Source organism: Oncorhynchus tshawytscha, linkage group LG11 (genome assembly GCF_018296145.1).
Source record: "Oncorhynchus tshawytscha isolate Ot180627B linkage group LG11, Otsh_v2.0, whole genome shotgun sequence".
NCBI lineage: Eukaryota > Metazoa > Chordata > Actinopteri > Salmoniformes > Salmonidae > Oncorhynchus > Oncorhynchus tshawytscha.
In genome coordinates, this window is record NC_056439.1 from 14,964,002 (window position 1) to 14,989,423 (window position 25,422).

The following is a 25,422-nucleotide window of genomic DNA, read 5'->3' on the forward strand; positions in this document are numbered from 1 at the left end:
ATTGGACTTCTATTGGAGGTATTGTATCGAATCTTTTCCATATGTATAACATTCCCTAAATCCCGTAACCACATTCCAAAGGTAGGTACAGTCACCAATTTCCAAAATTGCAATATGAGCCTTTTTGCTAATAGAGTACAAAGAGAGACAGCCTTTCCTTCCTGGTTATTCCCATCAACTGTGCCAAACAGAGCGATCAATGGGTCTAGGGCTATAACTCTATTGAAGGCTTTAGATAAGTAATAGAAAAAAGGAGAGCCCAGTAAGCATGTAACTTAGGACATGTCCAGAATAAGTGGGTCAACGTCCCCTCATACTGATTGCACCTCTCACACAGTGGTAAGGTGTCCTGAAATATTTGATGCAGTTTCACTTTTGAGTAATGTAACCTGTGTATCACCTTAAACTGTACAAGGTTGTGTCTGGCATTCCCTGAACTGTGGTTTCTATTCCTGAAAGCTTCTAACCCAGTCCTCATCTGAGCTTTATGAACCAAGTTCTTGTTCCCAAGCCCTTTTAATGGTGTCTGTGGATACCTCTATGTGGGCCTAGCACATCATACAGTCTAGAGACCGACCCTTTTGAATGGGGTTTGACAAGGATCAGGCGATCTAATTATGTAGGATTATTTGGCTTAATGCCATACTGTGGGAAATGTGTCCTTAAGAAATTCCTGATTTGGAGGTATCTGAAAAAATGTGTTGTTGGCATGTTAAACTTACCCTGTAATATTTGAAATGAAGCTAACTGACCATCAATGTATAAGTTACCAATTGTTGTGAGCCCCTTCTCCCTCCACTGTGAAAACACCATATCATCCAATGCATGGTGGAAAGCATGATTCAGGCAAATTGGGCTGTCTATGTAAACAGTGGGTATGTTAAGAAAATACCTCATCTGTTTCCAGATCCTAAGCGTATGACAAATGACTGGATTAGAGTCATAAGTGGCTTTTTTCCACATATGCTGGACTATTACCAAGTGCAGGGAGTGAGGAACGTTGACAGGAGGCCTGCTCAATCAAAAGCCATGAAGGCATATAATTCTGTTGCATCCCAGGTAAAACTTTCCCTCCAGAAAGACACACTGTTCAGATTAGCAGCCCAATAATATAGTTTATAGTGAGGAAGGCCAAAGCCCCCCTCTATCTTGTACTTGCACAAATGCTCATTTCAAATTCTGGCTGCCTTGTTATCCCATAAAAATGGAATTACTATTGAATCCAGTTTCTTAAAATAGCTTTGTGGTATGAAATTGGGTAGACATTGGAAGAGGTAAAGAAACCTGGGTAGGACAGCCATTTTAATAGCGTTTATACGACCAACCAAGGAGAGGCAGAGTTTTCCAAAAATCTATATTTTGTTTAAGCTGATAAATGTTCGTATTCCTATTCGCTTTCAATAGCTGATCAAGTTCTCTTGTCACAACAATGCCAAGGCTTGTGAACTTGTCCATCACTGTTCTAAATGGGGTAGATTGCAGAAATTGCACATCCACAGGCTGTAATATTAGAATCAATTTGCTTTGCTGCCAGTTCATCTTGTAGCCAGAGCAGGAGCCAAATCTATTTTTCAAGTTAAGTAAAGGGGGAATAGAAGTTTTAAGCTTGGATAAAAACAAAAGAACATTGTCTGCATATAGGGACATTTTGTGCTGCATGTCTTTTATTTTAACCGGAGCTATATTGGCACATGCACGAATGAGAGTAGCAAGGGGTTCCATGGCCATAGCGAAGAGAGCAGGCGAAATAGGGCACCCTGTCGGCAGCCCTTGAACAGGCGGAATGACTTTCCAAACCCAAAATGATCCAGAACAGATATCAAAAACTTCCACTCAATCTGATCAAATACCTTCTCTGCGTCAAGAGCTATTACCACTGCCTCAACTTTATGATCATGATACATTACGTTGAGAAGGCGTATCAAATTGTATATATGTTGGCCCGGGATAAAACCTGTCTGGTCAGGGTGTATGATGTCGGAAATATATTTTTTCAATCGGTTTGCCAATATCTTTGTCAACACCTTATTTTCTATGGGGAGTAATGACACTGGGCGATAAGACGACATCTCCATGGAACCTCTATCTCTTTTCAAGATCAGTGCTATTGTAGCCTCATACAGTTTTTGCGAGAGTTTGGCATTTTCTTTGGAACATTCGCAACATAAGTGGAGTTAGACTGGCGCAGTACTTCTTACAGAATTCTATTACAATCCATCGGGCCCAGGGGCCTTGCTGTTTGGAAATTGTGCCGTCGCTGTGTTAATTTCCTCTAAAGTTGTCCCTGCATTGAGTGCAGCAGCTGCCTCCCTGTCTAGTTTAGGAAGTAATTTCACATTCAGTGAGAAAGCATTTCATAGTTTGTGCATCGCATTTTGATTGGTATAGCTCTGAGTAAAACCACGCAAAGCATTTATTAATTTCCTGCGGATCTGTTACTATTTTACCCTTGTCTTTTATTTTGTGAATAGCTCTAGATGCCTGTACATGCCTTAGCTGTCTTGCTAATAATTTATGTGGTTTGTCACCCAGTTCAAAATAACTTTGTTACGTTCTAGCAAGTTAAGAGCCCAACCGTTTCGAAAGGATGGTATTGTATTCATATTTCAACTTGGTGATCTTCTCAAGGACTGCATTCGAGGAATTCGTCCTAAAAACGTTCTCCTGTTCCCCTAACTCTCTTTCAATTTCTCTCGGCCTTGTATTGGCGCGTTTCATCCTCTCTGATGTATAATAAATGTAACCTCTAATCACAGCCTTTAGAGATTCCCAAAGGGTGGAGTCGTCAACATCCGCTGTGTCGTTAGCGCCGAGGAAAAAGGCAATCTGCTCCTTCAAATACTGACAAAAAGTCTCATTTTTCAACAAGCATGCGTCTAAGCGCCACGGTCGCCGACCTGTAGACTTATTGTCGAGTTTCAACACAATGGACAGAGGAGAGTGGTCCTTAATTAGAATAGGGTGATGGGTAACTGATGCAGTTGCTGAAATTAGTTAGGAGTCTTCTGGAATATGATTTATGAACTGACGAAAATAAAGAAAAATCCCAATCTGTTGGGTGCGTCCGTCTCCAAATATCGACAATGTTAAGGTTTGTCATCAATGTATTTAGACAGACACTGGCATTTGATTGTTGAACTGACCTTGATAGCTGTTTATCTAAAAGAGGATCTAACGTACAGTTAAAGTCACGTCCAACAATAACACTTGTATCCAAGATATTTGGTATTGCCTTAAATACCCTTTGAAAGAATAATGGATCATCGAAGTTGGGTCCATATAAATTGACCACAATAATATACTGACCACTAGGACCTGAAATCAAGGATGATTAAACAAAAGGAATGGTTTTCCTTATCAGGATTGCTACCCCTCTCGCTTTTGCATCAAAATTAGACTGGTATATCTGACCGATCCAGTTGACTCGTAGCTTGGCCTGAGCCAAGCATTAAATATGAATTTCTTGAAGAAGCACTATGTCAGCCATTAGTTCCAGCTGACTATCTTTATTCCACCAGGTCTACTCTGTGCTCGGTCACTGTGGCATTTCTTACTTAAGAGCAAGTTGTTGCTGGCATAAAAAACCCAAAAGAAAAACATCCAGCCATGCAGGAGCTTGTCATGCCACCTGTATTAAACATAAAATACAGACCCCATCCCCCCTCCCGTCCCATTACTGAGTGACTTCCCCAAACAAAGCACTCGTTGACCTCCCCAAACGAAGCCTTAGTTGAAGCTGTATGTCTAGACACCCTAACTCATCTATAGATGCTCCGCATATAAACAAATATATTAAATAACACTTAACTCTCACGTTAGGGGGGGAGTGACGCTAAAACATGATAGGCTAAACAATGCTATATATGCCATAACATCTCACCCATCCATATAAGTCCCAATGTCTGATCTTCTAATCGAAAAGACATAGGCAGGAAATTCAAACACATTCCTGGCCTGTATTTATCCTCAGCCAGGGAGCTTGCTTGACAAGAACAGATTGGCCTCTTTTGGGTTGTCAAGCGTACGTGTTGATCCCTCGACTGTCACCTTAAACCGGGCTGGGAAGAGGAATCCAAATCGAATGTTGGCCGCCCTGTGTTTCTTGCGTAACTCATCATACTCTTTCCGTTGGTTCGTCACCTCCAAAGTAAGATCTGGCTAGAATCTGTATTTATTTATTTCACCTGTATTTAACCAGGTAGGCTAGTTGAGAACAAGTTCTCATTTGCAACTGCTACCTGGCGAAGATGAAGCAAAATAGTTTGACACATACAACAGAGTTACACATGGAATAAACAATCATACAATCAATAATACAGTAGAAAAATCTATATACAGCATGTGCAAATGAGGTAGGATAACCTCTCTGGGATAGGGGGCAGTATTTTCACGTCCGGATGAAAAGCCTGCCAAAAGTAAACTGCCTGCTACTCAGGCCCAGAAGCTAGGATATGCATATAATTAGTAGATGTGGATAGAAAACACTCTGAAGTTTCTAAAACCGTTAGAATAATGTCTGTGATTATAACAGAACTGATTTGGCAGGCGAAACCCCGAGCACAATCCATCCAAGGAAAAACATTTTTGAGGTCATTGTGTTTTCCAATGGTTTCTATGGGAAGCCCTATTTATGAGGAACCTGGTTGCAGTTTCTATGGCTTCCACTAGATGTCAACAGTCTTTAGAGTGTTCGTTTTTCTTTTGAGAAATTAAGAAGTAGGGCTGTTCTTTGTAAGTGTCACTCCATGTGAGCTCTACTGTTTTAGTGCGTGTGAACTGGAACGTGATTCACGTTGTTTTTATCTGGTATTGGGAACAGTTTATTCAGTCTTAAATTTGATTATTTACATTTTAAGATACCTGAGGTTGGATTAGGAACGTTGTTTGAAATGTTTGGACCAAGTTTACAGGTAACTTATTAGATACTTTGTAGTCATGTTGGGCGAGTTGGAACCGGTGTATTTCTGAATCAAACGCGCCAAATAACTTTTGGGGACATAAAGAAGGAATTTATCGAACAAAACAACCATTCATTGTGTCAATGAGACATTTGAGATTGCAAAAAGAAGATAAGGTAAGGCATTTATTATATGGCTATTTCTGACTTTTGTGTCGCACCTGCCTGGTTGAAAAATGATTTTCATTTGTTTGTATGCGGGGCGCTGTCTTTTTGCCTTTTTGAAATCTGACACAGCGGCTGGATTAACAAGAAGTTAAGCTTTATTTTGATGTATTACACATTTATTTTTGTGAATGTTGAATATTGATATTCCTGTAGTTTGAATTTGGCACGCTGCCATTTCACTGGATGTTGTCAAATCAATCCCGCTAAAGGGATTGGCGCGTGAAGGGATCCGTAAGAGGATAAGAGAGGTAAAGGCAATAAATAGGCCATGGTGGCAGAGTAATTACAATATAGCAATTAAACACTGGAATGGTAGAATGTGCAGAAGATGAATGTGCAAGTAGAGATACCGGGGTGCAAAGGAGCAAGATAAATAAATAAATACAGAATGGGGATGAGGTAGATTGGATGGGCTATTTACAGATGAGCTATGTACAGGTGCAGTGAACTGTGAGCTGCTCTGACAGCTGGTGCTTAAAGCTCAATTGGAAAGTCACCCTGGCTCTGTTGTAGTTAAAGGAGAACTTATGACTAGCCAGCTTGAGGATGAGATCCCTGGTCTGGAGATAGTGCAGCCGTGCGATGAATGGTCTTGGTAGCGCGACCTTGGCCGGCTTCGTTGCCTGATCTGTGTGTGCGGTCGATCAGGATGGCCGTTTTGAAGTGTTCACTCCCCAGCAATGCCCGTATCAGCTCCGAAACGAATTCAGTGGGTTTCTCTTTCTCAGTGTCCTCCTGGATCCCACATATTCGGATGTTCTGGCGTCTTGAATGCAACTTGAGCAGGTTAAGCCAATGGGCTTTCAGGGTTTTGTTGTCATTTTTGAATGTTGTACACTGTTTCTCTTTGTCCTGTAGCCTGGCCACGTGATCAACTGTCGTCTGCTCAACCTCATGTACCCTGCCCTTAGCTGCCTTCACAGTTTCAGTCAAAGTCCCAATACACTTTGAGATATCAGCCAACCTTGTGTCCACCTTCTTGCTTAGTGAGTTGATAGCAACCAGTAGGTGACTTTGAGTAGGTTCGGTGGGGAACTCTTGGGAGCTAACGTTAGCATCTTCAGCTAACTCCTCATGGGCCGTGCCATGTTGAAATTGGTTCCTTGTGTATCTCATTCAAATGATCTTGTTTAGCTCCCCTTTTTTTGGTGCCTTTTACATTTGTCATATTGCCAGACAACATTTGAAGTTATAGGATGTGAGATGTTAAGATAAATATGAATTTATTTCAGAATTGAGTGGAGCTCAAGCAAAGCACGCTCTCTAGCCCCCCACCCCAATAACATCAAATTGATCAGAAATACAGTGTAGAAATTGTTAATGCTGTAAATGACCATTGTAGCTGGAAACGGCAGATTTTTAATGGAATATCTACATAGCCGTACAGGGGCCCATTATCAGCAACCATCACTCCTGTGTTCCAATGGCACGCTGTGTTAGCTATTCCAAGTTTATCATTTTAAAAGGCTAATTGATCATTAGAAAACACTTTTGCAATTATGTTAGCACGGCTGTTGTACTGATTTAAAGAAGCAATGCATCTGGCCGCCTTTATTTGCGTGTGTGTGTGTGAATATATATAAAACATCAGCCAGGAAGCATAGGAACTGAAAAGTATATATATATATATATATATATACACTTTTCAGTTCCTATGCTTCCTGGCTGATGTTTTGGTCACTTTTGAATGCTGGCGGTGCTTTGACTCTAGTGGTAGCATGAGACGGAGTCTACAACCCACACAAGTGGCTCAGGTAGTGCAGCTCATCCAGGATGGCACATCAATGCGAGCTGTGGCAAGAAGGTTTGATGTGTCTGTCAGTGTAGTGTCCAGAGCATGGAGGCGCTACCAGGAGACAGGCCAGTACATCAGGAGATGTGGAGGAGGCCGTAGAAGGGCAACAACCCAGCAGCAGGACCGCTACCTTCGCCTTTGTGCAAGGAGGAGCAGGAGAAGCACTGCCAGAGCCCTGCAAAATGACCTCCAGCAGGCCACAAATGTGCATGTGTCTGCTCAAACGGTCAGAAACAGACTCCATGAGGGTGGTATGAGGGCCCGACGTCCACAGGTGGGGGTTGTGCTTACAGCCCAACACCGTGCAGGACGTTTGGCATTTGCCAGAGAACACCAAGATTGGCAAATTCACCACTGGCGCCCTGTGCTCTTCACAGATGAAAGCAGGTTCACACTGAGCACATGTGACAGACGTGACAGAGTCTGGAGACGCCGTGGAGAACGTTCTGCTGCCTGCAACATCCTCCAGCATGACCGGTTTGGCGGTGGGTCAGTCATGGTGTGGGGTGGCATTTCTTTGGGGGGCCGCACAGCCCTCCATGTGCTCGCCAGAGGTAGCCTGACTGCCATTAGGTACCGAGATGAGATCCTCAGACCCCTTGTGAGACCATATGCTGGTGCGGTTGGCCCTGGGTTCCTCCTAATGCAAGACAATGCTAGATCTCATGTGGCTGGAGTGTGTCAGCAGTTCCTGCAAGAGGAAGGCATTGATGCTATGGACTGGCCCTCCCGTTCCCCAGACCTGAATCCAATTGAGCACATCTGGGACATCATGTCTCGCTCCATCCACCAACGCCACGTTGCACCACAGACTGTCCAGGAGTTGGCGGATGCTTTAGTCCAGTTCTGGGAGGAGATCCCTCAGGAGACCATCCACCACCTCATCAGGAGCATGACCAGGCGTTGTAGGGAGGTCATACAGGCACGTGGAGGCCACACACCCTACTGAGCCTCATTTTGACTTGTTTTAAGGACATTACATCAGTAATGTTGGATCAGTCTGTAGTGTGGTTTTCCACTTTAATTTTGAGTGTGACTCCAAATCCAGACCTCCATGGGTTGATAAATTTGATTTCCATTGATAATTTTTGTGTTATTTTGTTGTCAGCACATTCAAGTATGTAAAGAAAAAAGTATTTAATAAGAATATTTCATTAATTCAGATCTAGGATGTGTTATTTTAGTGTTAACTTTATTTTTTTGAGCAGTGTATATAAGTACGATCTTTGCTCCATGTGCAGTTGCAAACTGTTGTCTGGCTTTTTTTATGGCGGTTTTGGAGCAGTGGCTTCTTCCTTGCTGAGCGGCCTTTCAGGTTTTGTCGATAGGTTATGTCCCATGATGTCAAACAAAGAGGCTTTGAGTTTGAAGGTAGGCCTTGAAATACATCCACATGTACACCTCCAATTGAATTGAATGATGTCAATTAGCATATCAGAAGCTTCTAAAGCCATGACATCATTTTCTGGAATTTTCCAAGTTGTTCAAAGGCGTAGTCAACTTTGTATGTAAACTTCTGACCCACTGGAATTGTGATACAGTGAATTAGAAGTTAAATAATCTGTCTGTAAACAATTGTTGGAAAATTAACTTGCACAAAGTAGATGTCCTGACCGACTTGCCAAAACTATAGTTTGTTAACAAGAAATTTGTGGAGTGGTTGAAAAACGAGTTTTAATGACTCCAACTTAAGTGTATGTAAACTTCCGACTTCAACTGTATATGTTTGTGTATATATATATGAGTATATATACATGATACTTTTTTCTGGTTGGGGGTGTGTGCTAATTATAAGAAATGTAAAATGTGTCAAATAAATGATATCAAGCGCAGGGCTCCAGCTTTGCATCTGGTTTGCAAACTTGCAAGCTAAGAGGCTAGATGTCAAGATCAAGCTTCTAGGTGACAGCAGAGACATTCTAGCCTGAGTGCCAGTCTCTTTAGCTAACATTATACTTCTTGCCACTCCTTGTCATTGCAATAGAGACTGGCCTTTCTGCCACCTTCAAATATGAACATTCAATTATTAACGACCTCATGGAGAACAGAGGAGTTGATCCTGTTTCGATAACCCTCACAGCTATCCTCCAATCACAACAATTATCCAAAGTTTTTTTTCCGTCACAGAACACGTTGGTATCCTTGTTTGTCCTGACAAAGCCAGTCTGTCAAAAGTTTCTTGCCCATGTCTAAATTCTCAAACTAAGTGCATACTGCAATTCCAACCACAAAACCTCCCTGCTTTGATCTTAAGCCTCAAAATACAATAACTTGCCTAGCTAACAGCTAAACATAATTTTTTGACTTTGTTATAATTCTAATTCTATTTTAGAGGCGCCACATGGAAAATATTTGTGTTTTTTCCAACAACCAATGAGCAACTGCGCTGTAAATCCAGCTGCATATTGAACGTTGCGATTCCCGAAAGGCCAGTCTCTTTGGCAATGACATGGAGTGTTAGCTAGAAAGACTGGTGCCTAGACGAGAGACATTCAATCCCCTCCTGGTTAAGATCGTTATGCAATTCCTAAAGTTACACGTTTCCTTATCATTCCTTGTATGGCTTGTTCTTTTCCAATCACTAAGAACTCTATAGAAATCCTTGTGTAAAGTGACAGAAATACTTGGTGAAAGCTGATGACACACACACACACACACACACACACACATACACACACGTCTTTGAGGCAATGTAGTGCTCCTTCCAGTTGGTTTGTTAGGCTCCCAAACAGAACAAAAGTGGGAACATTAGCAGGGAATTGGAATGAACGCAATTTACATTTATTGTGGCATGAAAAAATGCTAGCTTTGAGTCTGAATAGGAAGCAGCAATCACCGCTGCCAGCGGAGAGGGAGAGAGGGAGAGAGGGAGAAGGGGGGAGACTGACAGAAGGGAGAGACTAAGAGAAAGAGTAGGGGGTGTAAGAGTAAAGCAATGAAAGGGAGAGAATGGAGAGAAGTGAAAGAAAGAAAGACGCTCGACAGCAGCAATACAAAGAGAGTAAAAGAGAGATGAAGGGAGAACAGACAGAGAATGAAGAAAGAGAAAAGCACGTCCATTCTGTTAGGTAATTGTTGGGAACACATGAAATCGGTCTGTCAGTCAAATCCTTTCAAATGTCACTGTGTTGCTTGTCTAGTCCACAAAGCATGTTCCTTCTATCTTCTACCGGGCTTACCGTGTGTGTGTGTGTGTGTGTGTGCGTGTGTGTGTGCTCGTTCGTTCCAAAGCCAGAGATGTATACAGCGTTATGATAATTATCATCCATGTTGCCACCAAAAGTTCTGAGATGATTGCGTTCTACTGAGTGCCACTTAGGTTCCCATGACAATAGCATTTTGATTTGGAATATCCCATAATCATATAGACGTTGCTTGACTTGATTACATTTCGAAGTCATCCTGTGTTTATAATGTTCTGTTCTTTGTGTGTAACCCTCCCATACCTGTCTGTTCCCCTGCCTCAGACAGACGCAGGCGGGCAGGCAGGCGGACAGACGCAGGCGGGCAGGCAGGCGGACAGACGCAGGCGGGCAGGCAGGCGGACAGACGCAGGCGGGCAGGCGGCGGACAGACGCAGGCGGGCAGGCAGGCGGACAGACGCAGGCGGGCAGGCAGGCGGACAGACGCAGGCGGGCAGGCAGGCGGACAGACGCAGGCGGGCAGGCAGGCGGACAGACGCAGGCGGGCAGGCAGGCGGACAGACGCAGGCGGGCAGGCAGGCGGACAGACGCAGGCGGGCAGGCAGGCGGACAGACGCAGGCGGGCAGGCAGGCGGACAGACGCAGGCGGGCAGGCAGGCGGACAGACGCAGGCGGCAGGCGGCAGGCAGGCGGGCAGGCAGGCGGACAGACGCAGGCGGGCAGGCAGGCGGACAGACGCAGGCGGGCAGGCAGGCGGACAGACGCAGGCGGGCAGGCAGGCGGACAGACGCAGGCGGGCAGACGCAGGCGGACAGACGCAGGCGGGCAGGCAGGCGGGCAGACGCAGGCGGGCAGGCAGGCGGGCAGGCAGGCGGGCAGGCAGGCGGGCAGGCAGGCGGACAGACGCAGGCGGGCAGGCAGGCGGACAGACGCAGGCGGACAGACGCAGGCGGGCAGACGCAGGCGGGCAGACGCAGGCGGGCAGACGCAGGCGGGCAGACGCAGGCGGGCAGACGCAGGCGGGGGCAGGCGGGACAGACGCAGGCGGGCAGGCGGGGGGCAGGCAGGCGGGCAGGCACGACGCACGACAGGCGGACAGACAGGCGGGCGGGCGGGCGGACAGACGCGGGCGGGCGGGCGGACAGACGCGGGCGGGCGGACAGACGCGGGCGGGCGGGCGGGCGGACAGGGCGGGCGGGCGGGCGGACAGACGCAGGCGGGCGGGCGGGCGGGCGGGCGGACAGACGCAGGCGGGCGGGCGGACAGACGCAGGCGGGCGGGCGGACAGACGCAGGCGGGCGGGCGGACAGACGCAGGCGGGCGGGCGGACAGACGCAGGCGGGCGGGCGGACAGACGCAGGCGGGCGGGCGGACAGACGCAGGCGGGCGGGCGGGCGGGCGGACAGACGCAGGCGGGCGGGCGGACAGACGCAGGCGGGCGGGCGGACAGACGCAGGCGGGCGGGCGGACAGACGCAGGCGGGCGGGCGGACAGACGCAGGCGGGCGGGCGGACAGACGCAGGCGGGCGGGCAGGCAGGCGGACAGACGCAGGCGGGCGGGCAGGCAGGCGGACAGACGCAGGCGGGCGGGCAGGCAGCGGGCGGACAGACGCACGCAGGCGGACAGACGCACGCAGGCAGGCGGACAGACGCGCGGGCAGGCAGGCGGACAGACGCGGGCAGGCAGGCGGACAGACGCGGGCAGGCAGGCGGACAGACGCGGGCAGGCAGGCGGACAGACGCGGGCAGGCAGGCGGACAGACGCGGGCAGGCAGGCGGACAGACGCGGGCAGGCAGGCGGACAGACGCGGGCAGGCAGGCGGACAGACGCGGGCAGGCAGGCGGACAGACGCGGGCAGGCAGGCGGACAGACGCGGGCAGGCAGGCGGACAGACGCGGGCAGGCAGGCGGACAGACGCGGGCAGGCAGGCGGACAGACGCGGGCAGGCAGGCGGGCAGGCGGACAGACGCGGGCGGGCAGGCGGGCAGGCGGACAGACGCAGGCGGGCAGGCGGACAGACGCAGGCGGGCAGGCAGGCAGGCGGACAGACGCAGGCGGGCAGGCAGGCAGGCGGACAGACGCAGGCAGGCGGACAGACGCGGGCGGGCAGGCGGACAGACGCGGGCGGGCAGGCGGACAGACGCGGGCGGGCAGGCGGACAGACGCGGGCGGGCAGGCGGACAGACGCGGGCGGGCAGGCGGACAGACGCGGGCGGGGGCAGGCGGACAGAGGCGGGCGGGCAGGCGGACAGACGCAGGCGGGCGGGCAGGCGGACAGACGCAGGCGGGCGGGCAGGCGGACAGACGCAGGCGGGCGGGCAGGCGGACAGACGCAGGCGGGCGGGCAGGCGGACAGACGCAGGCGGGCAGGCGGGCGGGCAGGCGGACAGACGCAGGCGGACAGACGCAGGCGGGCGGGCAGGCGGACAGACGCAGGCGGGCGGGCAGGCGGACAGACGCAGGCGGGCGGGCAGGCGGACAGACGCAGGCGGGCGGGCAGGCGGACAGACGCAGGCGGACGGACGCAGGCAGGCGGACGCAGGCGGGCGGACGGACGCAGGCAGGCGGGCAGGCAGGCGGGCAGTCAGGCGCAGACACGCAGGCAGGCAGGCAGGCAGGCAGGCAGGCAGACAGACAGACAGACAGACAGACAGACAGACAGACAGACAGACAGACAGACAGACAGACAGACAGACAGACATAGTCAGTCAGGCACACACACACACACACAGGCAGACAGTCAGTCAGTCAGGCACACGCACACACAGTCAGTCAGGCACACACACACAGGCAGACACACACACACACACAGGCAGACACACACACAGTCAGTCAGGCACACACACACAGTCAGTCAGGCACACACACACAGTCAGTCAGGCAGACACACACACACACACAGGCAGACACACACACACACACACACAGGCAGACACACACACACACACACATGCAGACACAGTCAGTCAGGCACACACACACACACACACACACACAGGCAGACACACACACACACAGGCAGACACACACAGTCAGTCAGGCACACACACACAGGCAGACACACACACACAAAGGCACACAGACAGACAGACAGACACTCTTGACTTTTGAGTGGAATGCGGGAGTGTGCTTGGCCGAGGAAACACACCTCATCCTCCCAATGCCTAACTCTCACACACACACACACACACACAGTGGCATCAGCAGTAGGTGTTTGCCCAGCGTCTGTTATCTGAAATTGAGTTTATTGTGAAATAGGAAAGTAGCTGTGACTCCTAGACCAGACAGAACTAAGTGAAAGACCAGACCCTGCAGCTTTAATCCATGTACTGAATTCCAAAATGCGCTACACAAGTTAGATCGTCCCCGTAAATGCTCTTTTCATTTCCCTCTGATGTTTTGAGGACAGAGAACACAAGGAATCGGGGGAAGAATTGAGAATCACCCTATAGCTATTACTCCTACACACACACAGACAGAGCACACACATACACTGCATACTCACTCACTAACACAACAATAGTAATGGGGAATACAGAAGAATAAATCTGAGGGACTGACTGAACGGCGCTCTCGCTCATAAACGCACACACACACTGGAGGAGTAATGGGCTAGGTGCAGGCAGTATTTCACCCTACCAAACAGATCTATGCCCACACACACACACACAAGGCGCTCTGTATTTGTGTGACTGAGGTTGTAATGCGTGTTGTAAATCTACCAATAAGTAGATGGCGTGCATATAAATCGTCCAGTAAGGAGACTGTGTGCATATAAATCTACCAATGCGTAGTTGGTATGCGTGAGTCAGTAAGTGTTTAGTCCGAGCGTGGTTTAGTGTGTCGGGCCAGTCTCGTATCACAGGTTTGAGGGATGGGGAGTATCACCAAACTACGCATCCAGGACAGATAAGACATCGGCCCAGACTATTGATGGCACCAAATGTTGTTTATTTTGATTTCAGTTAACTGTTACAAGGCTGTTACGTGATTCCGCTTGACAGGATTATGTTACGTATATGCATACACAAACACACAACCACACACTGGATGAACTCTAGGCCAAGGGGCACATGGGCAGGGGTTGATAGATCTGTTTATTTGGATCCCAGTAAGTTCTCGTTTAGTCTACTTAAGCATCTTCCATCACTTGGCTCTCTTTGTTGTTGACACGCCTCTCGCCAGGATCAAAGCAGTTTAGTGTCAGGCGTGAAGGTTGTGGGTTAGCTAGGGGGTAGAAGAAGGATGAGGGGGTGATGGGGTTCAGTCTTTCATTTCTGATTGCCAACTTTCCTTCCATTAAAAAAAAATAATAATTTGCGTGTGCATTTGTATAATCTGGACTATTCTGCCTTTGTTTTGGGAACCTATGTGAGTCCCGCACACACCAGCACAGTAGCAGTCGGAATTGAAGCCACTTAATTTAGGCCCTTAAGCCTTCCACCCCTCCTCCTTTCCTTCTCCTTTTAAGGGGCTTATGGGGATAAACAAAGTCAAATAAACGCCGGTTTGACATGTTTCCCAGGCTCTCCCTCTCTCAGTTAGTATAGTTGATGGACGGCTATTAGCATGGCAGGTTGTTGAAGAGGAGGGAAAATGGCCTCAATGCCACCCTATATATTCCCTCGTAGTACACTTTTGACCAGAACCCTAAGTGGGGGAATGAAAGATGAAAAAGGAGGATGGTACGGTCTCTGAAAGGAAAACAATAAATACTTGTTTTACAGTGCTGCAATTTCCTGACAAATGCACAGAGCCTTAAAGGAAGTATTCGCACCCCTCGACTTTTTCTGCATTTTGTTGTTACAGCCCACATTTTCTTTGAGATTTTGTCACTCCTACACAAAATACCCTGTAATGTCAAAGTGGAATTATGTTTTCAATTGTTTTTTATTTTATTATTATTCAAAATAATTCTGTAATATATATATATATATATATATATGAAAAGCTGAAATGTCTTCAGTCAATAAGTATTCAACCCCTTTGTTATGGCACAGCTAAATCATGGATAGGGATAAGGATGAAGGGATAAGGATGAAGGGATAGGGAACAGGATGAAGGGATAGGGAACAGGATGAAGGGATAGGGAAAGGGATGAAGGGATAGGGAAAGGGATGAAGGGATAGGGAAAAGGATGAAGGGATAGGGAAAAGGATGAAGGGATAGGGAAAAGGATGAAGGGATAGGGATAAGGATGAAGGGATAGGCATAGGGATAAGGATGAAGGGATAGGCATAGGGAAAAGGATGAAGGGATAGGGAAAAGGATGAAGGGATAGGCATAGGAAAAAGGATGAAGGGATAGGCATAGGAAAAAGGATGAAGGGATAGGCATAGGAAAAAGGATGAAGGGATAGGGATAGGGAAAAGGATGAAGGGATAGGGAAAAGGATGAAGGGATAGGCATAGGGAAAAGGATGAAGGGATAGGCATAGGAAAAAGGATGAAGGGATAGGCATAGGGAAAAGGATGAAGGGATAGGGAAAAAGGATGAAGGGATAGGCATAGGAAAAAGGATGAAGGGATAGGCATAGGGAAAAGGATGAAGGGATAGGCATAGGAAAAAGGATGAAGGGATAGGGATAGGGAAAAGGATGAAGGGATAGGGAAAAGGATGAAGGGATAGGGATCAGGATGAAGGGATAGGCATAGGGATAAGGATGAAGGGATAGGGAAAAGGATGAAGGGATAGGCATAGGGAAAAGGATGAAGGGATAGGCATAGGAAAAAGGATGAAGGGATAGGCATAGGGAAAAGGATGAAGGGATAGGAAAAAGGATGAAGGGATAGGCATAGGAAAAAGGATGAAGGGATAGGCATAGGAAAAAGGATGAAGGGATAGGCATAGGGAAAAGGATGAAGGGATAGGAAAAAGGATGAAGGGATAGGCATAGGAAAAAGGATGAAGGGATAGGCATAGGGAAAAGGATGAAGGGATAGGCATAGGAAAAAGGATGAAGGGATAGGGATAGGGAAAAGGATGAAGGGATAGGGAAAAGGATGAAGGGATAGGGATCAGAGGGATGAAGGGATAGGCATAGGGATAAGGATGAAGGGATAGGGAAAAGGATGAAGGGATAGGGAAAAGGATGAAGGGATAGGCATAGGGAAAAGGATGAAGGGATAGGCATAGGAAAAAGGATGAAGGGATAGGCATAGGGAAAAGGATGAAGGGATAGGAAAAAGGATGAAGGGATAGGCATAGGAAAAAGGATGAAGGGATAGGCATAGGAAAAAGGATGAAGGGATAGGCATAGGAAAAAGGATGAAGGGATAGGCATAGGAAAAAGGATGAAGGGATAGGCATAGGAAAAAGGATGAAGGGATAGGCATAGGAAAAAGGATGAAGGGATAGGCATAGGAAAAAGGATGAAGGGATAGGCATAGGAAAAAGGATGAAGGGATAGGCATAGGAAAAAGGAAAGTACTGAGTAAAGTGTCTGAATACTTATGTAAATGTGCTATTTAATTTGTTAATCTTTGCAAATGTATTAAAAATATCTATAAACCTGTTTTTGCTTGGTCATGGGGTATTGTGTGTAGATTGAGGGGGAAAAACATTTAAATCCATTTTAGAATAAGGCTGTAATTTAACTAAATGTGGGAAAAGGGGTTTGAATACTTTCCGAAGGCACTGTAGATATTCCTCTTGTCCAGATGGGATAGGGTAGTGTGCAGTGCGATGCCGATTTCATAGTCTGACGGGACGGTATATCCCGAGAGAGCCATGATTCCATGAAACAGAGTATGTTACAGTCCCTGATGTCTTTCTTGAAGGAGATCCTCGGCCTGAGCCAGTCTTCTTTATATTCCAGAGACTGAATATTAGCCCTCCGATTACAGTGAATAACGAGACCTGCCTCTGTTCTGGGCCAGCTATAGTTTTTCTAGGTCCATATTTGCAGCACCTGCCCATATGACTGGGCAATAATTAAGATAATATAAAACTAGAACCTGCAGGACTTACTTTGTTGAGTGTTGTGTCAAAAAAGCAGAGCATCTCTTATTTTTACAGATACTCTTCACAACCATTGAATCAATATGTTTTAACTATGACAGTTTTCAATCCAAGGTAACATCAAGTAATTTAGTGCCCTCAACTTGCTCAACAGCCACATTATACATTATCAAATTTAGCTGAGGTCTACAACTTGTACCAAATACAATGCTCTTAGTTTTGGAGATGTTCAGAACTAGTTTATTACTAGCCACCTATTCTAAAACTGACTACAACTCTCTGTTTAGGGTTGCAGTTATTTCCCTAGCTGTGGTTGCTGATGCATATCGGCTTGAATCATCAGCATACATAGACACACATGCTTTGTTGATTGCCAGTGGCAGGTCATTGGTAAAAACAGAAAAGAATAGAGGACCAGTAGAGCTACCCTGCGGTACACCACATTTGACATGTTTGACATTAGAGAAGCTTCCATTAAAGAAAACCCTCTGTGTTATATTTGATAGATAGCTATGAGTCCACAATATGGCAGAGGTTGTAAAGCCATAACCTGTTGTTGGAAAAAACGTGTGTTATGATCAATAGAATCTAAGGCTGCACTGAAATCTAACAGGACAGTTCCCACAATCCTCTTTGTTTCAATTTATTTAAACCAATCATCAGTCCCTTTTGTAAGTGCAGTACATGTTGAGTGCCCCTCTCTATAAGCATTCTGAAAGTCTGTTAATTTGTTTGCAGAGAAATCGCATTGTATGCACACACACAAACACTACAGTCTAAATATTTTTTCAGGTATATTTAGTTTTTTTTTTCCCTTAAAAGGCGAGAGAAGTGTAGCTGGTTCAGACTAAATGTTCTCTACTTCTGTCTGGCATACTGAACTACTGATGACCAGAGACCAGACTGGCTGCTTTGATACTGGAATGAAACAGTCTACAGATCAGACACTCTGTCTACCCTTCCTTTCCTTTAACACTATCCCTCTCCTTCGACCTGGAGGGAAGCCAAAGTAATGGCAGAGCACCCTTTACTGGTTTTAACAGACAACTAATCAGCTTGCTACCGACTCTTAGCAAACTTTGGTTAAAAAGGTTTTTAGAAGTAAGTCAATAGCATTTCTAGCGGTGTGAACGGTGTATCTGTGTTGCTGTTACAGAGACTGGGAGACTGTATTAAATGAGTCAGCAGAAAGACTCCAACCAGCCAGTCAGTCTGTCATCTCTCTAAGCTCTGTCAACAAACACACATCCTCTGGGACGCACGCTGACTGACTGCTCATACTGACTCTGTCTCTGAGAGACAGAGAGGCTGGACCAAGGAGACAGAGAGAAGGGGGTGAGGGAGGGAGGAATCGCAGCTGACTTCACACTTTAGAGAGAGAGACATCTTGTTCAGATCAAATCAAATGTATTTATATAGCCCTTCTTACATCAGCAGATATCTCAAAGTGCTGTACAGAAACCCAGCCTAAAACCCCAAACAGCAAGCAATGCAGGTGTAGAAGCATGGTGGCTAGACAAAACTCCCTAGAAAGGCCAAAACCTAGGAAGAAACCAAGAGAGGAACCAGGCTATGTGGGGTGGCAAGTCCTCTTCCGGCTGTGCCGGGTGGAGATTATAACAGAACATGGCCAAGATGTTCAAATGTTCATAAATGACAAGCATGGTCAAATAATAGTAATCACAGTGGTTGTCGAGGGTGCAAAAGGTCAGCATGGCCAGGTGGACTGGGGACAGAAAGGAGTCATCATGCCAGGTAGTCCTGAGGCATGGTCCTAGGGCTCAGGTACTCCGAGAGAGAGAAAGAGCGAATTAGAGGGGGCATACTTAAATTCACACAAGACACCGGATAGGACAGGAGAAATACTCCAGATATAACAGACTAACCCTAGCCCCCTGACACATAAACTACTGCAGCATAAATACTGGAGGCTGAGACAGGAGGGGTCAGGAGACACTGTGGCCCCATCCGATGATATCCCCGGACAGGGCCAGACTGGAAGGATATAACCCCACCCACTTTGCCAAAGCACAGCCCCCACACCACTAGAGGGTTACCTTCAACCACCAACTTACCATCCTGAGACAAGGCCGAATATAGCCCACAAAGATCTCCGCCACGGCACAACCCAAGGGGGGGTGCCAACCCAGACAGGAAGATCACGTCAGTGACTCAACCCACTCAAGTGAGTTGTCACTAACGTGGTCTTCTTGTCTGGGTTGTTCTACCTCTTCAATTGCATCTCCTGATCAATGTCTGACAAATTATCAATCTTTTGTTTTAAACAAGAATTTATGTGCTTTGAGTATTGTTAATTTTATTTTCTGTTATTTCTCATGTCTGTGTGCGTCTTTTCATCTCTCTCTCAGGACGTGGAGATCAGGTCGAACGCAGCTCTCTACCTCCCCCAGATCAGTGACCTGCTGAACCGCGTGCCCCGTCAGATGCTGCTGCTACTGAAGACCAACGATCTTCTCAGAGGCATTGAGACCACTCTGCAGACCAGAGCCGCCTCCTCCTCCTTCATCAACATGTCCCGATGCTGCACCAGGGCTCTAGCCAGGTAGACCCTGACCTCTAACCCTAATCCTGCAGTCAGCAGCATGCTTCTCCTCCATCATGTCCCAATGCTGCACCGGGGATGTAGCCAGGGAGACCCTGACCTCTAACCCCTGAAATCTAACCCCTAGCCCTAACCCTGCAGACCAGAGGGTTCCAGTCCCTCTGTGACAGTCCTGCTGCTCTGTCCACCACACTCACCGAAAATCTATGTGCATCCCCTTAGACAAGCAACACACACATGCTTTGACACACACATTTGTATCACATCAGTTTCAGTAATCATTATTTAAGCTTTAGGAAAATGTAAACATTTCTTACTTGCGGTCCTTCCCCTTCCTCACTCTCTTCCTTCCTCCCTCCCAGCTCCTCTCTGAATGTCTGTGTGTGTAATTGGCTGGCTGAATGCTGTGATTATATTGTACTTTCAGTGGCAGTCAGCAGTGGCCATATTGATTCAGTCTTACCATTGTAATGAACAACTCCATGATTGTCTCTGAGAAAAATCATTAGGACAGAGAGGAGGGGAGGGTGCTGGATGCCTCCGGGGGGAAAAAAGGGGGATGAGAGGGGTGGAGGAGAGGAGAGGAGATGAAGTATGAGAAGGGTGGAAAGGAGGAGCAAGGAGAGTGGACAAAAGAGGGAGGAGAGAGGGGAGGATAGATGAGGAAAAGAGGTGCAATGGAGAAGAGGGGGAGGCAGTGAGATGTGAAATTCAGTGTTTTGCTCCAGCAGCTCTCTATTAAAACTAAGCAGTAGTAGAACACAAAATGCAGATCTACAGGGAATTAGATGGGGAATATTGGGCCTAATTGAGCTTGCCTGGCTCAAAAATAGTGGCGAAAGTGCAAACCCTGCCCATTTGCTCTGGCCCTCCAGACAGATTCAATCGGACGCTCAGAGTATTTGAAAGAAAACAAATATAACGAGAGAGAGAGAGACTTTGCAATGGCTTTCCCTGTGCTGTGTAATTGGTTGGGAGAGGAGGAATGATGGCTTAGACACGATGTCCCTTCAACTCTTTCCATCAAGGAGAACACATTGTCCTACCACAGGGCAGGCCGCACACACCAGAGAGAGCTGTCTGGTACAGCAGAGTCGATGTCTCCCCAGTCTGTGCTGTGACAACACTACAGTGTGGTGGGGGATGATCATTCTAAAACATTCAGTAGTCAGTCATGTTACAATCTCACCATGGTGTTATGCAATGACTAACGCAGCACTGGGATTCCTGGTAAGTCCCAGTATTCCACTGTTATACTGTCTCATCATATATTTCTTTTTTAGGGGGTAGATCAGCTTATACATTGTAGATTCCATCATTGTAATTGTCTGCATGACTTCCAATCCCCCATATATATATTTTTCAAATACACAGTTGAAGTCGGAAGTTTACATATACCTCAGCCAAATACATTTAAACTCAGTTTTTCACCATTCCTGACATTTAATCCTAGTAAAATCCCCTGTCTTAGGTCAGTTAGGATCACCACTTTATTTTAAGAATGTGAAATGGCAGAATACTAGTAGAGAGAATGATTTATTTCAGCTGGTATTTCTTTCATCACATTCCTAGTGGGTCTGAAGTTCATACACTCAATTAGTATTTGGTAGCATTGCCTTTAAATTGTTTAACTTGGGTCAAACATTTCAGGTAGCCTTCCACAAGCTTCCCACAATAAGTTGGGGGAATTTTGGCCCATTCCTCCTGACAGAGCTGGTGTAGGCATCAGAGTCAGGTTTGTAGGCATCCTTGCTCGCGAACGCTTTTTCAGTTCTGTCCACACATTTTCTATAGGATTGAGGTCAGGGCTTTGTGATGGCCACTCGTATACCTTGATTTTGTTCTCCTTAAGCCATTTTGCCACAACTTTGGAAGTATGCTTGGGGTCATTGTCCATTTGGAAGACCCATTTGCGACCAAGCTTTAACTTTCTGACTGATGTCTTGAGATGTTGCTTCAATATATCCACATCATTTTGCTTCCTCATGAAGCCATCTATTTTGTGAAGTGCACCAGTCCCTCCTGCAGCAAAGCACCCCCACAACATGATACTGCCAACCCCGTGCTTCACGGTTGGGATGGTGTTCTTAGGTTTGCAAGCATCCCACTTTTTCCTCCAAACATGATGGTCATTATGGCCAAACAGGTCTATTTTTGTTTCATCAGACCAGAGGACACTTCTCCAAAAAAAGTGACTTTTGTCCCCATGTGCAGTTGCAAACCGTAGTCTTTGGAGCAGTGGCTTCTTCCTTCCTGAGCGGCCTTTCAGGTTATGTCAATATAAGACTCATTTTACTGTGGATATAGATACTTTTGTACCTGTTTCCTCCAGCATCTTCACAAGGTCCTTTGCTGTTGTTCTGGGATTGATTTGCACTTTACGCACCAAAGTACTTTCATCTCTAAGAGACAGAACGCGTCTCCTTCCTGAGCTGTATGACGGCTGCATGGTCCCATGGTGTTTATACTTGCGTACTATTGTTTGTACATATGAACGTGGTACCTTCAGGATGTACCAGACTTGTGGAGGTCTTGGTTGATTTATTTTGATTTTCCCATGTCAAGCAAAGAGGCACTGAGTTTGAAGGTAGGCCTTGAAATACATCCACAGGTACACCTACAATTGACTCAAATGATGTCAATTAGCCTAACAGAAGCTTCTAAAGCCATTTTTTCAGTTTCTGGAATTCTCCAAGCTGTTTAAAGGTACAGTCAACTTAGTGCATTTAAACTTCTGACCCACTGGAATTGTGATACAGTGAAATAATCTGTCTGTAAAAAATTGTTGGAAAAATTACTTGTCATGCACAAAGTAGATGTCCTAACCTACTTGCCAAAACTATAGTTTGTTAACAAGAAATTTGTGGAGTGGTTGAAAAACGTGTTTTAATGTCTCCAACCTAAGTGTATTTAAACCTCCGACTTCAACTGTGTGATTACAGGCTCAAAATGGCTAGAAACAAAGTGCTTTCTTCTGAAATACGTCAATCTATTCTTGTTCTGAGAAATGAAGGCTATTCCATGCGAGAAATTGCCAAGAAACTGAAGATCTCGTACAACGCTGTGTACTACTCCCTTCACAGAACAGTGCAAACTGGCTCGAAACAGAATAGATAGAGGAGTGTGAGGCCACGGTGCACAACTGAGCAAGAGGACAAGTACATTAGTGTCTAGTTTGAGAAACAATCGCCTCAAGTTCTCAACTGGCAGCTGCATTAAATAGTACCCACAAAACACCAGTCTCAACATGAACAGTGAAGATGCGACTCCGGGATGCTGGCCTTCTAGGCAGAGTTCCTCTGTCCGGTGTCTGTGTTCTTTTGCCAGCATCTTGCTCAGTTGTGCACCGGGGCCTCCCACTCCTTCTATTTTGGTTAGGGACAGTTTGCGCTGTTCTGTGAAGGGAGTAGTACACGGCGTTGTACATTAACAATATCTACACTGTATTTCTGATCAATTTGATGTTATTTTAGTGGACACAAAATGTGTTTTTCTTAACAAGGACATTTCTAAGTGACCCCAAACTTTGGAAGGGTAGTGTATATACATATCTTTTTTTAAATATATTTTCCTTTATTACTTTCTAACCCTACCACCCCTCCCCTAATTGGAATAAACTAGTGAACAACAACGCGTAGGCCTCTACTTCTAGTTTATACATACTATTTTCATTTTATGGACAAAGTCTATTTTACTATAGTTCTATTTTGTTTGATTTTACTCCTGTCCTTCCTCTCCCTTCAACCTCTCCCATTCATCCAGTTTGATTTCTATTTGCCATATCTTTAAAACTGTGGTCTTTCACAAATGTTCTTAACCCATATACGTTTTACGGACACAAGTATGTTTTACACTAGTTATCTTGTTATTGTTTGTTGCGAGTAGTCCCAACCTTCAGCTCCATTCAGCCCCTCCCAGCTATCTCACCACCATCCATAGTGGATTTTGTCCTCTTTCTTTATTCCCCCCCTTTCTTCATCTCCCCCATAACTTGCTGCTTCCTAAGATTACATCACACCTTGTTTCCTGTCAGGCACAAGCGGAGCAAGGCGCAGTCGAGGGCACGGCGTCTCCAGATCACCATGTCGGAGTCTCTGACCCTTTGGCAAATCAGCCTGTACGAACTGTTCCTGTGGGTCAAGGGCTCAACGCTAGGAGGCTGGGTCGGTTCACTGCTCAGCTGTCTACACTACACACACTGATCAGAGAAGAGAGGCAACGGCACAGACACGCATAAAGACACACACACAGGCAGACAGACAGACACATACACACTTATGGGCGTACGCATGCACACACACTTAGTGTACACACACATCACACTACGGCGTACACAAATAGGGCCTTTGGGATGCAGAGTCATGAAGACACACCAACAAAACTTGACACAAATGCATACACACAAACACACACACAGTTGACACACACACACGCACAGTCAGGCAATCCGCTCCAAATGCACGGAGACAGTTTAACCACTGTGTAAACCGATGGATAGAGGTAAAACGCAAAAATATAAACGCAACATACAACAATTTCAAAGATTTTACTGAGTTACAGTTCATATAAGGAAATCGGTCAATTGAAATGAATTCATTAGACCCTCATCTATGGATTTCACATAACTGGGCAGGGGCGCAGCAATGGGTGAGCCAGGCCTTGCTAATCAGAATGAGTTTTCCCCCACAAAAGGGCGTTATTATTGGCACGTTTAGTTCACATTAGGTGACAACTCAATCAATTGAAGATCAAAATTTGATGTTGAACTGACATCTGTGCCCAGTGAAATATGGTCAAAGCCACTCACTGTACATAAATGGCAACAACAGTTTGTATGTATTCAGGTTACCTCACTACTGTATGTACTGTAAATGTGCAGTGATGCAGAATGAAGTGTCATATTTTTGTTCAGAAATGGATGGCCTGTTTTCCACATTTACATTCCTCTGCTTTTCTCTGTTTATCTCCTCTTCCCCCTTGATTCTGCAACAATTCCACTCTCCTTCTTTCTTCACCTCACTCTCTCTTCTACCCCTCTCTCCCTCTTCTATCTCTCTCTAATCTCCTCAGAACATTACTGTTACTGTCCAGCTTTTTGTAACCACTGGTTTCTCTATCAAATTATTCAATTTACTGTAATCAAATTTTACCTTGACCATTGTCAACATACAGTTCCAAGACTGTATGTTTAGCATTGGTATTGCTATCATTTTATTATACGGATTTAAATTTTTTGTCATCTTCGAACATGTTTTAGTTAGTTGATTATTCTGTGAATTATTTTATTTATCCTATTTATTGCTGTTGTTGGAGGTGTGGAGGAGAGAGTTATTGTTCACTCATAATGAGTTTGCATGGGGAATGGAAATAAATGGAAATAATCCCAATTGAACACACACACTGCTCTCTCTCTGTTTTAGCTTCATTGTCTGTTCTGCAATGCATTGTATTTTGGGGGGGATTCTTGTCATTTAAAAACACCAACTAAACAATTTGGACAATGCTGTGGTGGGGGGGGAGCAGAGTTATGTATATTTACAAAATCTGTATTTTGTACAGTAACTGAGTTAATACATGTTATAATCACCTTACAGCTGTGAGTCTTTCTGTATACGTCTCTAAGAGCTTTGCACACCTGATTGTACAATATTTGCTCATTAATCTTGAAACAATTCTTAAAGTTCTGTCAAATTGATTGTTGATCATTGTTAAAAAGCCATTTTCAAGTCTCCATAGATTTTCAAGACAATTTACGTCAAAACTGTAACCAGGCAACTCAGGAACATTCAATGGCATCTTGGTAAGCAACTCCAGTGTATATTTGGCCTTGTGTTT

The 25,422-nt window shown here is 46.1% G+C and overlaps 1 protein-coding gene across 1 annotated transcript in view; it reads left to right on the forward strand.

Moving 5' to 3' along the window:
• The window catches only part of adck1 (aarF domain containing kinase 1), a 159,431-nt gene extending 134,446 nt beyond the window's left edge, over window positions 1-24,985 (forward strand). Inside the window, exons 10-11 of the mRNA XM_024436825.2 lie at window positions 19,394-19,587; window positions 23,621-24,985. Of these exons, the coding sequence (XP_024292593.1) occupies window positions 19,394-19,587; window positions 23,621-23,789 (363 nt within the window). The 3' untranslated portion in view covers window positions 23,790-24,985. The remainder of the gene's footprint in view (window positions 1-19,393; window positions 19,588-23,620) is intronic.
• Window positions 24,986-25,422: the final 437 nt, after the last annotated feature.